The following is a 17,836-nucleotide window of genomic DNA, read 5'->3' as shown; positions in this document are numbered from 1 at the left end:
CATTACGAATATCGATTTTTTCGCTTATTTTTTTATTACCAACTTTTTAGTTTTCTAATAAAGCGTGTTGTTTTAGCTTTTTAAAGCTATTATTTATTATATTCCTTTGTTTATCAATGCTTTAAACGTGAAAACGAAACTATTATTTTCACCATAATAATAATTAAAGTTCAAATTAAAGTTTAGTCCAATATTTCTAACAATTCTTAATTGCAGCTCGTGGTATATTTTCAAGATCATTCTCCTACGTAGTCTGATACCAGTATAACTGGTTTTATGAGTATTTTAATTAAAACAAATTATAAATTCATTTAAATCTAATTGAAAAAGGAACTGTTTTCGTATGTTGCGTTGGGAATTCCTAGGAAACGTATAATAACAATTTTTTAAGTAATTAATACGTAGAAAATTTTTTCAAGATTCAAGATTCACCATTAAATTCCACGAGCTCATAATAAACCAGTTTGACGGTCAAATAATAATCAATAGATGATAAATATTTATTCATGAGGTCAATGAATTGTATGTGTGTAGACTCAATTGATTTTATTTTCATTATTCTATTGACATTTAGAAAATCCTAACAAATCTGTTTAAAAGAATGCGACAAATAAAAATTTCTCTTTATACAAAGCATAGTTAAAAACTGTCGCCTGTCAGTCGGCGTTCAGCAATCACATTTCCACGCTGCGGTTTCGTCGATAATAAATTTAGAAATTACTTTTTATATAAAAACAAGCACAAGAGATTTATTTTGAACTTCTGTAGGTTGTACTTTTCCGGAAAGACGTGCCTTGGTAGCTGTTTCTACACACTTGCAGTTCTCCAAAGGAAAGAGTTCATGAACCGCGTCTGCGCTTTGACTAGCTCTTGTAGATCCTGCTCTAGGTGGTATAATGTTGGACAGCGCTCGGAAGAGCATCTGTCGTGGTAGCATCGGTAAAAGACAGGTCAGCGATCTTTCTTCTATGCTCTAAGCTATCCAAGTTTCTGGTTAACTCTGGTCCGGTTTTACGGAGTTTGAGCTACCACATCTCACAATGTACAGAAAAAAGAGAAGCAAGATGCTTTCATTGGATTATCAATGTCTCGGTGAAACTTAAGCTCTGTCCGAAAACATTGAAAAATAGACTTTGGCGTTTGATTGCCACAGTACCACGATAATAATAATATCGATTGTTTCGGTTGAAGATCTTCGAGCGACAGCTGACAGTTGATTCAAAACTAACTTTTATTAAAAAAAAACTTATATTTGCATTATTATATCACTGATTGAAAGGAAGATAATTTCAAATATGAAAATCATTTTATAAATTGCTTGTTTGATAATGCAAATCAAATCATCAGGAGACATTTTGAAAAAAGACGTGATATAGAAATAATCTTTTGGTTTTTCTTAAAACTTAGACTGCTGCTTATGCCGAAAAATTGAATGAAATGATTAGAAAATGGTTTTTAATTCTTTTACAAGTATTGAAAACAACTCTAAAATTATATTAGTAGAATCAAAAATGGTTTCTTCTCCATTTGAAAATTTAAATGCAAAAAGAATAGGAATGCATGACTAAAACAATAAAAATCTTTATCTAAACTATTATTACATAAACAATTTTATTTTATAAACTATTATTTCATTCACAAACTGTATAATAAATATTCTGTATCTTTAGTTATATTCAGTAATTTCAACATAATTTAACTTTTGTGTATTATAGTTAAAGCACGAATTTAAATTATCTGCTTTGTAAATTATTTAAATTTAGTACTGCTTTTGATGTAATTACAAATCCTTCCAAACGATGATAGTTTGGAGCAAAAATTTGACGTTATCTTAATCCTTTATGAAAATACCTTATCTGTGATTTAATTTCGAAAAACAGAAAAGTAATAAATGTCAAATGTCAAAATCAGCTGATTTTGATCTTTGTATACTTCTGGTCATCAATTATCGATGTTATCACAGATATTCTCATTTTGTAAAACCATGTACAAGCGAATATAATTTCAGTAAAATTAAATACAAGTTTTACCCTTGTGGTTTTTGTTTATAATATATATACTACAGTACTTAAAGTCGCTTAAATCAATTACAAGTTTATTTAAAACTGCTACATGTTCTATATATTGGTTTTCAATCCTTTTTACATGATTTATGGCATTTCTTCAGTTCTCGGTGCTAATGTTTGAACATTTTTTCATTATTAGTTCCACAACGGAATTTTTGAGCGTAGTGTTATTAGATCTTGTCTGTTTTCTAGTTAGGACTATATTAATTCGATGTAATTTGAAATGCAGTAGTATGAAGGTTATCTGGAGACAGTGTGGCCATCCTACTTGGCCATCTCCTCTACAGTATATTATTTAGCTATTATTTTTGTTTCTAAAACCTCTAGAAGTTGCTTCTTTGTATAAATTTTTCGAAATATAAATCTTGAGACAACCAAAGTCACACATAGATGGATCTTGTGGGCCTCGCACCAAACAACTGCTATAACTAAATAGGTGCGAAATCTGTCTAGTGACCAGCCTCTTAACCGGACATGTCATCCAAGTCGCCACACCATGGGCATCACGTGATATCCGGAGTGCCGCTGGTATATGGAGGAGGATGAAATTACTGACTACGTCATCTGTGAGTACCCAGCACTCATACGAGCGCGGCTTAAGCACTTGAGCAAGCCTCGCAGCTGTCTAATGACATCAAAGGCTTCAAGCTTCAAGCCTATGTGATCAACGGCTTCTTGGCTGTCCACAATGCTACTATGAACTATGTACTATGAATATGCATCTTGCTGAAGTAGAAACCTCTGTAAATTTAGTTTCTATCGTCTGCTTATAGTTGTCATTACTAAAAGAAACAGAATTTAAATGAACACTGATAATAATGTAGTCCGCTACCTTTTTACTTGCCCAGTTATTAACAAATCCTACTTTAAAGTACTTGAAAGTATGAAGGTTATTAATTTTTGAGAAGTTCACTGATTTAATACTCAAATCTGGTTTCCTAGAATTAACTGGTCTATATGGTTCAATGGTTAGGGTGTTTTCACAGCAAAACACTTCGAACGAACCAAACCGCGCCATGCGTACTCTATCAAATTCGTCTAGACAGTACGTTGCGCCGAACAGAAAGCGCAAAACATTTTCGGAGGTTTGTCGTTTTTAACTGTGCTTAATTGAGTGGATCAGAGAAAAGTGTTAGTTAAAGGCAGCCCATTTAAAGGGATTCGACAAATGAGACATATTACAACAAAGTAAATCAGTTTAAAAACGTCCCCAGTGGCTAAAAAACGCGGTGTAAGAACCAAGCTTTGTATTCCTTGGACAAAAATTGCCTTTCGAAAAACCGCATCGATCTTGGTTAATCTAGGACCTACTAAACGTATTATATTCTCGTCATATCAGATGCCTACATATCGACAAACCCAACAATTACTGGTGAGAACGCAGTGAACCCCGTAACGCTCCGCGCAAAATGCTTAGTTGCAGGTTGTTTAGACCGCGCGCAAAATTGATTGTTTGGGGTGCGTGGCGCGTTTTTGCAGGTGAATATGCACTTGTAAGTAAAAGAAATAGTATTTTTTAATTATAATTTTATCATAATATTCACAATAATACGTAAAGCTTTCTTTTCTTCAACTTGGTGATATTTCCATTACTTTCTTCTATTTTTACCTACGTCATGAATTATTTATTGTATTCTATAAAAACTACATAGAATTTTATCTTTACAGTCACCTTGACCATTAAGTCCAGCTACATTGTTAAAAAATTTGTTTTAATTGATTAATAAATATTTTCAGTATCGTAAATAATACATCTAGAGGTATGTTTTTTTTTTGTAATAAATAAACATGAGATGCTAATGCGTTTTACGTCATATTCATGTTAATTTACTGTCTGTCGATGTAAATAACCATCAATTTATACGAAATGATTTAATGATTTAGCGGAATTATACGGAAGAACGGGTTTTTTCTTCCTTGTTAGAAAGTTTCTAGGTTAAAAAAGGGAAATTCGAATGGATATTTCGAAGGCGTTTATAACCTAACATGATACCAAAGACCAATAAAGTAAATTTGAAAAATTTACTTGATTGGCGAACGTGTTAATTATATTTCTTTCTCCTCCACGCATCAGCATTCGTCCGTGATGCCCATAATATGGAGATGGAGCAGCTGTTCAGTGGTAAAAGCAGAAGTATGATTTCTGGTGGATTTCCCCGAGCGACCGGGCACCTCAACAGGATTTTCTCAAGCTGGTACTACATGATGCGTCTAGATTTTGCGCCAAAATTCGCGTTCTACCATATCGGTTGATCATTGGAAGGAAGACTTGATGTAGAGCTGCAACTACAAAATACGTTTTCGCCAGCAATCACCTTCCAACGTTGGTTAAACATTGAACGAAAGCCGGAACCTTATCTAAACTTACTTATAGAAAAGAAAACGTGGTATAAAAGTGATGAACGGTATACAACAGATATAAATTCTGTTCTGATCCTGGCAATTTTGGGTTTTCATACAAAACACGTGGTATTTACACGCAAGGGGATAAGAGGTGTGTACAACAAGTGTTGATTCCAGCTGGATTAGATTCGAGCGAGCTACTTTTCATGGACAACGTTGGATGCTCACTACGACCACAGGTGTTATACCGGCTTTACCACCAGAACAAGCCTGGAGCAGACCGTTTCAGACGCATGAATGATAATAAATTATTTGTTTTATTGTTTTCGGGCATAATTAAACTATCGCAATCGTTAGTCTAATTTGTTTTAGATAAATATGTTAATTCGTTCAATTAACACAAAATATACTTAAGATAACTAATTATTTCTATATTACTTTTTTATCTATTAACACGCTTCCATTAAAATTAGTGAGTAGAATTATTCTTATAGAAACCGATAGAAATTCAATTAAATAATAATCTATTCTAAATGTTAATACATATAATTAGTTTCTTCTAATCATGTGTCAAAACAAAGTACAAAGTCAATTGTACTGAGAATTTAATCCAAATGAACTAAGAATTCATATAATTATAGTTAAGGATTTTTTAACAAATTGAGAGTCGAATTCCAATGAAATAACTGTATAAATATAAGGAAGCTTTTTTACAACTATTTTTTTTTCTATCCCATCTAAGTAATAAAAAAAAACTCCCACGGCCCTTAATATTAATATTATGTTCTAGACCGAGGGGCAAAGCATCGCTTCGACCATGAACGTTTTTTATTCAATATTGAATGCTCTATAAAAGTGTTCAATGCGATCAAGCCGTAACACGAGCCGGTGAGGTAGTACAGGCCTTAACTTCAGTCTTTAAAGACGATAACTTTATCGAAACGCGTGTCAATCATTATAACTGTGAATGTCGGTGTAGTGTAAACAGTGTGTGCATTATGAATATCATTAACGGTTCTAGAGCTCGACATTAGTATTAATAGAGTCTATCATCCACGAACATCTTCAATATCGTCGCGATGATTTTTCAAACCGTATAAATTGGAGGCAAAACTGGGTACACAGGAAGGAGCGCCAGTGAAAGCAAAGACAACAAAGTTCCGCGGGTAAGATTATGTGTACTGTATTCTGGAACCGACGGGGAGTGCTGTACGTTCACTCACTAAGCACACGACGTTCCATAAATGCTGCACCTCTCTCTAACCTTCTGAAAACACAAGTTACACTAGCTCGAAACGGAGTATTAGACCAGGATAACGCGTCCACTCATACTGCGCTCAATACTATATCAGAATTTGGGTGGGAGGTACTAGAACATCCTCCTTACACTCAGGAATTATTATCCTGTTACTAGGACTTGTTTGGATCACTGAAAGAAGCCCTCGGAGGTCAATAATTCAACAACGGCGCAACAAGGTAGAGGTGCGCACATGGATGTCCGAGTTGTCTCGATACCGGCATCAAAAAGCTTCAAGAGAGGCCGCAAAAATGAGTGGGGAATTAACAAATATTTTCGATAATAAATAAATGTATCAGAGCGTTTGTTTTATTTGAACAACCCTCGTATATCTAACTAATACAAAAATATGTTCAAAAATGTATCGCAACTGTCCCAAAAATTTCCTTTTCTTTTTTATACACTAATTTCGAATTACCCTCGTATATATAAAAGTTATGCAACAGTAATAAAAGATCAGATTCAATAACGAATTTATTTTTTATAAAATATCGGGATGGGACGTTTCTATTTATTTGCAATGGATCCAAATATAATGCTTGTTCATCTTTAAAAAATTTTTCCCTAAAATTCACAGTAGAAACTTCTTTTGTTATCGCTTACGTCACTGGTTTTTACGGTGCTGAATAATTCTTTAAAAAAATGTTTTATTACTAAATAGTTTTATTTATTTTTTTTATTTACGTCTATATGTATCTATTAGAAACGTGTTTTATTATTTTCTCGTTTTTGAAATTCTTGATGTTTTGTATTCCTAATATGAGTTATATTTTCCATTATATTGATGTTCTTTAATCTTTTTCCAAATAATGTTATGTTTGTCCTACATAAACATTATGACACCTACTACAAAGGAACTTAATTTAATTCAGAAGAAAGTAACTAATCAATAATTTTTTTCGATGATTTTCTTTTTCTACCGAATCCTTTTACTTTCATCTTTATCTTTGAATATCTATACATATCAAAATTCGCATACTACAACTCCAATGATTGATCGGTTCTTCCCATTTGCTACAAAGTTTCTACGAACGCCAAACGGCCAAAACTAAAGATAAAATTGAACAAATCACGATTTGATTGTTCGGAAATTAATCCTGATCACGTTCAATGGAGTCCTAAAAATGAACGGGTGAAATTCTAACCTGGTGTTCATCGGTGGTCATTATCATCCTCACATGCGTTTTATATACATTAATGTCATGGCGAGAAATGACAAACACCTACAAAGAAAAACTATTCTTCGAAGCCATTAGAAAAACAAAATAATAAAAATTTACTAGTAAAAACGAAAAAGAATATGTAAAAACAAGTGAAAATGATATCATAAAATTGTGCGGACAATATTTTAAAGATCTACTAAAAGCAAAATGGAGTAGTAGAAACCTAACTAGTAGAAAGAAAAACTAGAAGAGGCCACAAGAATAGACCAATGACAGATATGTTAAATGTGACAGAAATGGGAATACAAAATTTACGTTACAAGAAACGTAACAAATACATACACGGGAATAATAGAAAACAGACTAAGAGAAGAAATAGAAAAAACAATTCACATGGAGTACACCGGGTCTTTAGAAACAATTCGACAGTGTCAGTAGAAATGACATGACAATATGACAAATGACAATAGAAAAACTAAAAGGCTGACTGGGTTAAAAAATATGTCAAAGATATGGAAGATATATCAAAGAGGTTCGAAACGACAAAAGAATTAAAACAAGGATGTGTACTACGCCAATTATGGTTTACTATAGTTTTGGATGAAAGAATAAAATAAACAAGAAGACAAATAAAACAATATAATGTAAGATACTGAAAGATGGAAGACATTAAAACAAAATTTAATAATACGATGATGATGATGATCAGAAGTTAAGAGGGAGATTAATTTAGAAGAATCACGAGATACACGAGAGAACTGGAGCAGTTGGAAGATTATTCATCGCAATTAAGAAACAGTTTCTAACCAAAAAGGAAATACCTAAACAGGGAAATATAAATTATAGAAATGATATAGGGGGAAATTTGAAATTAAAGCCAATTTAAACCAAAATTGAAGACAACTAAGACAATTTGGCTCGTCATGGGAAGATATCAAGAGAAATATCAAGCATCAAATTACAAAAATATGAAAGGAAGCCCGAGCTGGAGATGAAGAAAAGAAATAAAAATACTAACTATAAAGAGAAACCAATAATACAAAAAAATGTTTGTAGGTTATCCCATTATTTCATTAATTATTATTAAACGTAAAATTTTAATTTGTTTATTTCTTCTAAACCATTTATTGCGTCAATAATTACATCGAATTCTTCTGGGAAATTTAAAAAAAAAAGTCCAATAATTCTTGCATCTGAAAATGTGGATTAAGCTAAGCTTTTCGAAGTCTCAATACGGCTCTGTGTATTTAAGTCCACTGTAAAATCTTTATACGTGTTGAAAAATTGCTAATAACTATCCTATAATAATTATTTAGACACCTAAATATATATTACACAACTAAATAAAGGTCTATTAACACCAAAACTTTAAAGATAAACCATTAACATACTAAAAATAGGTTAAGAATCTCTGCGGAATTAATTTTTATCCTCTATAAGTGTTTTTTGCACTCTAACCCCGCATTTCTTCTTCTTTTTCTTCTTTTCTATAGATATTATGTTTTAAGTTTGTTTATGATGATTTCATAACTTAACTAGAAGCCCAACTTGCTTAAAGCAACCGGTTTTAGCTGATCTAGTGAAATAGATTTACGGAAAGAAATATGGTTAGAACTAAATAAATACTTGATTCTTAACCTAACCTAACCAAGTGGACTGAACAACAAAGAGTGCTTGACAATCAAGGACATGTTGAATTTCTAGTTATGCGAGTTTTTGTAGAGGCAAAGGCATAAAGGAACTGATCTGTTTGATGAAATATTTGAAGATATGAAATCGTAATGGCCACTGGATCGGTTTTATGTTTTATTTTGTATCATTAAAATGTATTTCTGTAGTTAATCGACAAGTTACAACTACTCAAATTGGATTATTATTCGTATTTGTGGGTGGAATTCCAAAAACGGGAACTCACGGGTGGTTTCGAATGTTTCCTCTATCACACACTAGGTAATTGTATCTAAAAGGATTTTTGAAGCTTCGCAAGGAAAAGGGAATGAAAAAATATTCTCCCAACCTAGGTAATTTCATACTTTCGCCCTAGAAAATCCCATTTCGATGATTTTTTTTTCGTTTTTACAGCGGATTTACGAAAAAAATTTAAAGTAAAAGAAAATGAAAACTTATATCACATTCAGGGCTTTAAATGTTCATGAAAATGCACTCATTCAAGTATAATTGTTGATAACTTTTATTTAAAATAATTTAATGAAGTTTTTATATTTTTTTCATAATATACACAAAAAAACGAGCAAATTGAAAAAAAATTATAATAAAATGTTGATTTATCATGTTTTTACAATCAAAAATAATAACAATATCTCTTAAAATTGACCTTTTCCCACATATAATCGTTTTTACAATTTTTATTAAGTAATTATTGAAGTTATATGAACAAAAACATTCTTGAAATAACTGATTGTAATAAAGTATACAATATTAAAAGTTAACTTTCGTTTTTTTTGTGTAGATTAACAAAAAACAAGTATATGAACTGCGTTTGATGCTTTGTAAAAAAGTTATGAACGATTATATGCGAAGAAATGCGTTTATGATAACATTTAAAGTCATAAAACTATATGAAATCCCCAGGTGAGATATTTCCCATATTTTTTCTCATAAATCCGCCGTGAGAACGAAGATTTTAAAAAAAATTCATCGAAATCGGATGATTTTTCTATTTTCTAGAGCCAAAAAAACGAAGGGATCGCGAAATTATAAAATTACCTTAACCTAACTTAACCACGTATTTTCAGGTACTGATATTTTGTGCCTATATTTAGATTTTTTATGACACAAAAAACTTCGCAAATTCCTTTATTCAGCACCCTCATATTCCTTCTATACGTTTTGTAATATCTCTAGGTTAGGTTAAGAAAATTTTTTGTCATCCCCTTTTCTTTCGAGACGACAAAAGTCCTTAATAGTTGTCGGCGATCGTAAACGATTAATGACATAAGTTTAAAGTTATGTTAACGCTTAGAAAAATGTACACAACTAATATTTTCTATTACACATAAATATTGAACTAAAAAAAGTCATGATTAAAATACTAAACAAGTAGATTTTGTTTTATAGCTACCTTTATGTGTGCCTTTGTCAAAAATCAACGATTTTTTTATTGTTGTCCAATTGTAGCTACTACGAATAGCTAATTTGTGATGTAAAGAAATGTGGGGTTATAGTCACAAAGCACCCTCAGTAAACAATGTTTCTTCATGTTAAAATTCAATACTAGTATTGTAATTTGCTACATAAAAAAATCCCCATTATTTCATTAATTATTATCAAACGTAATGTTTTAACTTGTTTATTTCATCTAAACCATTTCTTGCGTCAATAATTTCATCAGATTGTATTAGAAAATTTAGAAAAACACCATCTACGTTTACTATAACAATTAGGAACCTCGACGGAACTGGTATTAATAATTATTCCACATCTTTAACCCAAAAATATACGTAAATATTTCCAACAACACAACCTATAAATTGCCGAGGATATCAACCAGTCGCTCATAAATAGAAATTCATTCGAGCTGATAGCACGCGCTTATAGTTAACAAAAACCGGCAAGTTTTGCAGTGATAGTGAATTTTCAAGATGCATACGAATCCATTCACTCGTACCCACAGCCAAATCCGTCAAGTTATCGATAATATCGTTTTTGGAAAAGAAAAAATGAGCAGAAATAATTCCGAAACGTCTGTTTGGTCGAATTCTTCCAAAGGATCGACTAGTTCGAAAAGTTTTCTACATTCAACGGGACATTCATGGAATTTAAAATCGTTTAGAAGAAAAAACCAAAGAAATTTCAAATAAATCTATCGAATTAGTGAGGAAAATTAAAAATGGGAATAAGTGATAACTATCCATTATTTTTTCTAAAAAAGTTTGGAAAGGTTTTATTAGACAAAATGGAATATTGATCAAGGTAAGCCTTATTGATAACCCAAAATATCTTCATTTATATACATTTATTTAAAGGATGTTTTTAACCTTTTTATGCGAATTTTTAAAAAATATATTTCCATATACATTATTTTCTAATTATTTTATGAATAATAGATAAAAACATTTAATACTTATAATACTAATACTAATAAAAGATAAAATAAAATACAATTAGGTGTGAGTTGCCTTAGTAATCAATTTTTTTATTACATTTTTCTGAAAATATTGAATATTTAACTAAATTAGAATTATTCGCGATAAAATATTATTAAACCTATAAACTTTTTAAAAAAATTATTATAATTTAATTTTATCAAATCAATCACGAATCAATTCAAACTCCACAAAATACATTGTCATTAAAAGCTTCCTAGTTGTTAGTTAATTATCTGGATGTTATTGATAATTAACTAACTCTACATCAAAGTGATGATAAATATGCATTCAAGTTAATTATTCTAATAGATGGAATTTTTGATAACTTTAACTTGAAAATTGAATCACTTTGCATGTTATTTGTTAAAATTGAAATATTAATTTTATATTTCTTTTGTTACAGAATCTGGTTTAGTCCAAATCTTTCGTCGCTTTTTTGTATAAGGAAAAAGCATAGTGACCTAAAGATGGAGAAGGACAGTGTATTTTTGATTCAAGATACCTTTAAAAAGCAACATAATTTGTTGTATATTCATTAGTTAATAATAAAATTATTATTTTAATTCATGTTTTATACTAATTTCTCCCGCTTCCATCAATAAAACATATTAAAAATCTAACCTCAAATTTTGAGTTTTTACTCATATTATTTTGTTATATTCATACATAAATCTTTTTTCTAGTTGATTATTCAGTATGGAATTCAATAATGTGGATTATAAATTTAATCCTTTTATAATTATGAGAAAAATTATAATTTGTAAATAGAAAACCGTTTATTATTTGAATTTCACATTTAACGCTTAACGGTAATCTTTTATGGCAATGCTTTACCTACTTCATAATAGATGGCAGCTATTAAAATTTATAACACGAACCAAAAACGTTTTGTCATAATTATAAAGATTTCTTTTACATTGTTCAATAGTAATCTACATCTACGCTAGATGGTGCTGCTACTAACTTTATTGAATAAAAATAATCAAATAACCAGAAATGCCAAATACATGGAAAAAAATTTGGTCGTTAGTCTTCAAGAAAATCTGAATAGACCAACTATTATTTAAAATTGTAAACATGTTATATTCAAATTTAGGAAAATAAACTTCGTTTAACTTGTATTATTAATGATTTTATGATTCATTCTCATACTTTAATGTTCTTGATGAGTTTCTTTTTTGGCAGTTGAAAATAAAATTACATTCATCTTTTTTTTGCACATTTCCGTTTCTGCTAAGAATTTATAGAGTCGACGCAAATGAATTTGACACACTGACATTCCGACCTAGAAAAGTCAATAACAAAGAACAATCATTAATGATTTTATGATTCTTCTTCGTATCATAATATTCTTGATGAGTTTTGAATTGCATAATAAGATAAAGAATTGACATTGTCAAAATCAGCGGTGACTATATAAAAAAAGCCGTCGTAGGGTAAATAAATGCTTTTACTGTGTGGTTTGTGAAGTTATTTGTTGGATGTATACATTACAAAACAGTTGACGGAAATGAATTTGACACACTGATATTCCGACCTGGAAAAGTCAATAACAAAGAACAATTATTAAGGATTTTATGATTCTTCTTCGTATCATAATAGTCTTTATCAGTTTTTTCATTGCATAATAAGATAAAAAATTAGCATTGTCAAAAACAGCTGGTGACCATTTAAAATGTCCGTCGTAGGGTAAATAAATGCTTTTACTGTGTGGTTTGTGAAGTTATTTGTTGGATGTATACATTACAAAACAGTTGACGGAAATGAATTTGACACACTGATATTCCGACCTAGAAAAGTCAATAACAAAGAACAATTATTAAGGATTTTATGATTCTTCTTCGTATCATAATAGTCTTTATCAGTTTTTTCATTGCATAATAAGATAAAAAATTAGCATTGTCAAAAACAGCTGGTGACCATTTAAAATGTCCGTCGTAGGGTAAACAAATGCTTTTACTGTGTGGTTTGTGAAGTTATTTGTTGGATGTATACATTACAAAACAGTTGACGGAAATGAATTTGACACACTGATATTCCGACCTAGAAAAGTCAATAACAAAGAACAATTATTAAGGATTTTATGATTCTTCTTCGTATCATAATAGTCTTTATCAGTTTTTTCATTGCATAATAAGATAAAAAATTAGCATTGTCAAAAACAGCTGGTGACCATTTAAAATGTCCGTCGTAGGGTAAACAAATGCTTTTACTGTGTGGTTTGTGAAGTTATATGTAGGATTTATACATTACCAAACAGTCGACGGGAATGAATTTGCTTGAAAGACTAAAAAATACTGCATAAATACCCAGTTTATATTGTATCAATTTTCCTGAAAGAGTAAACTAAAAATCAATAATAAAGAAACGTCTGCCAAAAACATCAAGAAATTGTAACACGACAAACTCTATTGTTTACCCTACGGCCGTCATTTCGACGTAGATCAATTGTTTGTGGATAGAGTTTCGTTCTCTGTACAATAGAATCTGCACGCTACATTATCTGCTATGTTTAACGTTTCCAGGTGTCCATTGAGGTGATAATGCCTCGACAGGACTCCTGTTATTATTAAGCAGATCTTCTCTGGTTGTAGTTTCCTAGAAGGGGCTTTGCATGTCTCAGCCCCTATAGGTTATCCCAATAATTGGTTGTGATCTCATTTACCTTCTTTACCAGTGTTTTTTCCATTGTTTTGTAGCTGATGCCACAGAAGGGTTCGTGTCCCATGAAGGGCTAATTAAAAAAATTAAAAATGACAATTCATATCACAGATGCTCTAGAAAAGGGATAAAAATAACTAAATTTTTTAGAGCTCGTGTAAGTATGTTAATTTTTAAAATTTTTTAATAAATCAAACAAAAATTTTGTAAGAAAAGTTTTATTGTCGTCCAGTTTCTAAAAAATTTTTTGAATTTAATTTCGTAAAAATGTATGGCGCCTTAATTTGTGGACACCTGAATTTTTGTAAAATATATTCTAGCTTCTTTGAACTCTTATTACCAACTGGTTCTAAAAGATTATTCCATAACATATTGGCAGCTGAAAAACAAAAAATCGCTTCTACTAGAAATTTTGTTCCATGGAAATCATCATCAAAGCAAGAGAAGAAATCAATTTTCCATGTCATCAAAATATAACGAAATCTTCGCCAGCTCGATTATGAGCGATTTCACCAAAGTGTACTAACTTCAATATATTCCTAGCTTTCAAATACTTATACATTCACCGTCTGGAAACTAATTAGTTAAGATTCGGCTAATTATTTCCCAGACGATGAATACGTTTTTCGAAATCTCACAATATATTAAAGTTAGTACACTTTGGTGCTTAATTTGGCACATTACCAATATGAAAACTATCAGAAGATTTATTTTTTCGTATTTTCTTGACTTTATATTATGTATGCATTACCTAAAGCATGTCCTTTTTGAGAAAAGTGAAAACAATCATGAGTGATATACGAAATATCAATAACTTCATCAAATCGATGACTAGGATCTTCAGGAGCATTGAAAAGTTTCATAAAAGGCTGCAATACTACTGTGAAATCCGATTTTTTGTCGTACTTTCCACTAGATATCTGAAAAATCGGTATCAATTACAAAAAAAGCTCCTGTAATTTTTATATAAATAAATTATTTTTGTTAACCTAGAATATATAAGTCGATATGCTTACTAAGACTTCTTCAGCTTGTTGATAAGCTTTCGTTAGAGACGTTATCACATTAAATTCGTCTCCACCACGATGGAAGCATTCACAAAACAGCCTGTGAAGAAATCTGCAGCTCAGCGTTCTCTTTATTCTCAGACTAACTGAAACATCTTTAAATCGACATTTTAAGAAACACAAAAGTATCGTTTAGAACAAATTTGAGACAACTAAGACACGAAAAATTATGTAAAAGTTGTCTAATCATTGCACGAATAATCAACTGATGTGATTTAGAGTTGAATCGGATTATCTCTCAGCTACTAAATATACCGTGGCTAGACACTGCTCTTCTTTCTTATTTGAGTTGATATCCTCAAAAATTCTTGTTATTTGAAAAACTGCCCAAGCCGTCTCCGTTTAAACAATTGCCAATAGCCACCTTAAGTGATTTTATATTACTTACCTAATACAGGTATCAAGTTAACAAAAGTTCTTGGTAAATTATTTTGTAAGTAATCCAAGGCTCTCTCTAACTTCCTAACATGACTAGCAGCTGTCGCAGCTTCTTTGTCATAACACTGAGCAGAACAAAGATCGTTCGCACCGAAAAATATAGTCACCATCTTCCAATTGTTATTTATATCCATATCGGGATTATCTCGAATTTTTTTGACTAGAATTTTTGCTTGCCGTAAAGCATCGGCATCGGCAGCCACAGGAAAAGCTACGTTTAGCTTCGAGTTTGAACTTAAAAATTCTCCTTCGCCTAAAGAGAAACCTTTAAGGTTAGGATTGAATTCCTTTAGAATGTTTGGAAGGGTTAGAAATTCCCTCCACGTCCCTTCACCACCTAAAAAAAATGTATGATATGATTTCTTTTTACAGTTTTAATAAATGCAATTTAGAAATTAAATTTCCATAAACAAGCTGCAGATTATGTTGAATATACTTAATACAGTTTTTGAGTTCGTCAGTGACGAGTGTCAACAAGCTTTACGCAACATTTTAACTTGCTGCTTAGATCCATTTCATCATAGTAGACTCTAATGACACCTCAGTCAAGATAGAAGAAGCTAATGAAGGATTTACAACAACACAAATTAAAAACAGAATGGAAGCTGTTTAGTTGACTTGTGTCCACCATTTTGTTGTTTCGCTGGGGACAAGAATCATTAGAAGATGACCCATAGGACGGTGACGGTGATTACTCCAGAAAGCATTAAATTAGTGGAAGAAGTTGTTTTGAGTGACCATAATCTAAAAACTAAAGATATTGAATTTCCAAAACTCGTGTTCTAAAGATCCTACATGAACATTTTAATATGATAAAAATGAGTTTAAGACTTTTACCGTCAGGACAAACAAAGACCAAAAGAGATTCCATGGATGGCATTGGAAAGAAAAGCCTGTGCCAAAAAAAGGAAGGGTCAGGAAAAAGTGACCGCTACAATATTTTGAAACTGCAAGGTACGATTTTATTAAACATTTTGTTATACTGACATAGAAGCTTTAGTCAGAAGTTCTGAGAAGTATGTAGAATAAACATTATATGTTAGGTTAAGAACTCATTGATCACACTAGGTGTTATTTTATTAACACTTTTCCACCAGAAAAGTTGCCAATTACAAGAGAACAAACCACAATGTAGCCTATCAATAGCAGAAATTTGCTTTCTTTATTTTTAACCAACCGTAAAAAATATAAATAAGTTGTTTTATTTATGAAAATTCATTTAGTAGATGATAAAAAATAAAAAAAAATTGTATCAATGTATTTTTCTGTATAAAACCAAGTGTCAACGTGACATCATAAGTCATTCAAGTCTATAAATCATCAAATCTCAAGTTACAGATCTGCATAACATATTTTACTACAAATAAAATGACAAACCGTTAATTCTGAAGAGATACTAACCTGTTGGTGTAAAATTGAAATCTTACAAAGGTATATTTTCACAAATTTGATAAAATACCTTCCGGAAAATCATGCAAATGAAACAATACTGAACTGCTTTGGTGGAAAACTATCCAAACATAAAAATGGCTGGTATTTCTCTAAGTCAAATAAATATAAGTTTCATTAGAGGTTCTAATACCCGAAATTCTGTAGCGAGTCAGTTTATTTCTTCAATTCATTTAGACAGATTCGCATCATACACTAAAAGTTTTCCTTGGACGAAAAACAAGAAGTCCCTCAACGAAATTTTGGAAAAGAAATTATATGAATCTAAAACAGGATGTGGTTTTAACAAAAACAATTTGAAGGATACAGCTCAAGATATTATACAGAATTTTAACGATAAGTACGTTCCGAAAATGTTTATACAGAGTTGTAATTCGTGGTACAATCACCACACCATTATCCCCACTACTCCGAAAAAATTCCTAACAAAAATTAATACTAGAGATGTTGGTAAAAAAAAGAAAAACAAGAATATAAAAAAACGGAAGAAATATGTTTGTAAAAAATCTTGTGGTAACTGTTATGTTTGCATTAAGAAAAAAACGTCACGGATAAAACGCAAACAGAAAGCAGGATTGAATAAATTATTGAGTGCATATATGTCTAAAAAAACATGAAAAATAAATATTTGTTTAGTATTTTCTTTACTAAAATAAATATATTTCCTTAGTTTTTATCTTTAAGAAGACGCGGCTTGGTGCTCGAATTTAATATCTCTCTATTTATCTCGTTCCACCAATCATTATTTATACCAAGCAGTGTAGAATTACTATGTCTATGGTTGTTTTAATTTTATGGTTGAACATGAAATGCTAGTTGCCTATACGGTAGGGATCTCTACCAGCGTCAACCATTTGCTCTTTTTATATGATAATTTTGTTTAAATATTCATTATTAAGTACATTATTTCTATATGATAGTGCACAAGATTATATCTCTTCCTTAAATCCAGTTGTTTACTTATTTATATCACAATATCCTTTACAACTTTTAATAATAGAGGTCAATATTTAATCATAGTCATAACCGTCCATTGATTCTGTCCAAGGTTGGTAGAGAATAGGTTGCCGCTAACTCGTGCGATATATGTGTGACGTCATCTGTTGAAAGCCGACAGACAAGAACATAGGAATGGTACGGTTTTTATCGATTGTTCGGTCGTTTCTGACATAAATATAAAACCACACTTATTTATAATAAGAAAGAAATTTCTTGAACTATCCAATAGTATACAGACACACAA

At 31.0% G+C, this 17,836-nt stretch overlaps 1 protein-coding gene and 1 long non-coding RNA gene across 2 annotated transcripts in view; one reads left to right on the top strand and one right to left on the bottom strand.

The window, feature by feature from the left end:
• Nucleotides 1-10,397: 10,397 nt before the first annotated feature.
• LOC130900849 (uncharacterized) lies at nt 10,398-11,541 on the top strand. Its single transcript, XR_009060225.1, has 2 exons — nt 10,398-10,802; nt 11,382-11,541. It is a non-coding gene; the product is annotated as an uncharacterized LOC130900849 (long non-coding RNA).
• A 2,300-nt stretch (nt 11,542-13,841) lies between these two features.
• The window catches only part of LOC130901523 (phospholipase B1, membrane-associated-like), a 44,236-nt gene continuing 40,241 nt past the window's right edge, over nt 13,842-17,836 (bottom strand). Inside the window, exons 4-7 of the mRNA XM_057812972.1 lie at nt 15,095-15,481; nt 14,656-14,801; nt 14,391-14,559; nt 13,842-14,018 (exon numbers count right to left, since the gene is read on the bottom strand). Of these exons, the coding sequence (XP_057668955.1) occupies nt 13,858-14,018; nt 14,391-14,559; nt 14,656-14,801; nt 15,095-15,481 (863 nt within the window). The 3' untranslated portion in view covers nt 13,842-13,857. The remainder of the gene's footprint in view (nt 14,019-14,390; nt 14,560-14,655; nt 14,802-15,094; nt 15,482-17,836) is intronic.

The sequence above is a fragment of the Diorhabda carinulata genome, chromosome X, assembly GCF_026250575.1.
Source record: "Diorhabda carinulata isolate Delta chromosome X, icDioCari1.1, whole genome shotgun sequence".
NCBI lineage: Eukaryota > Metazoa > Arthropoda > Insecta > Coleoptera > Chrysomelidae > Diorhabda > Diorhabda carinulata.
This window is presented reverse-complemented; position numbering and strand designations above follow the sequence as displayed.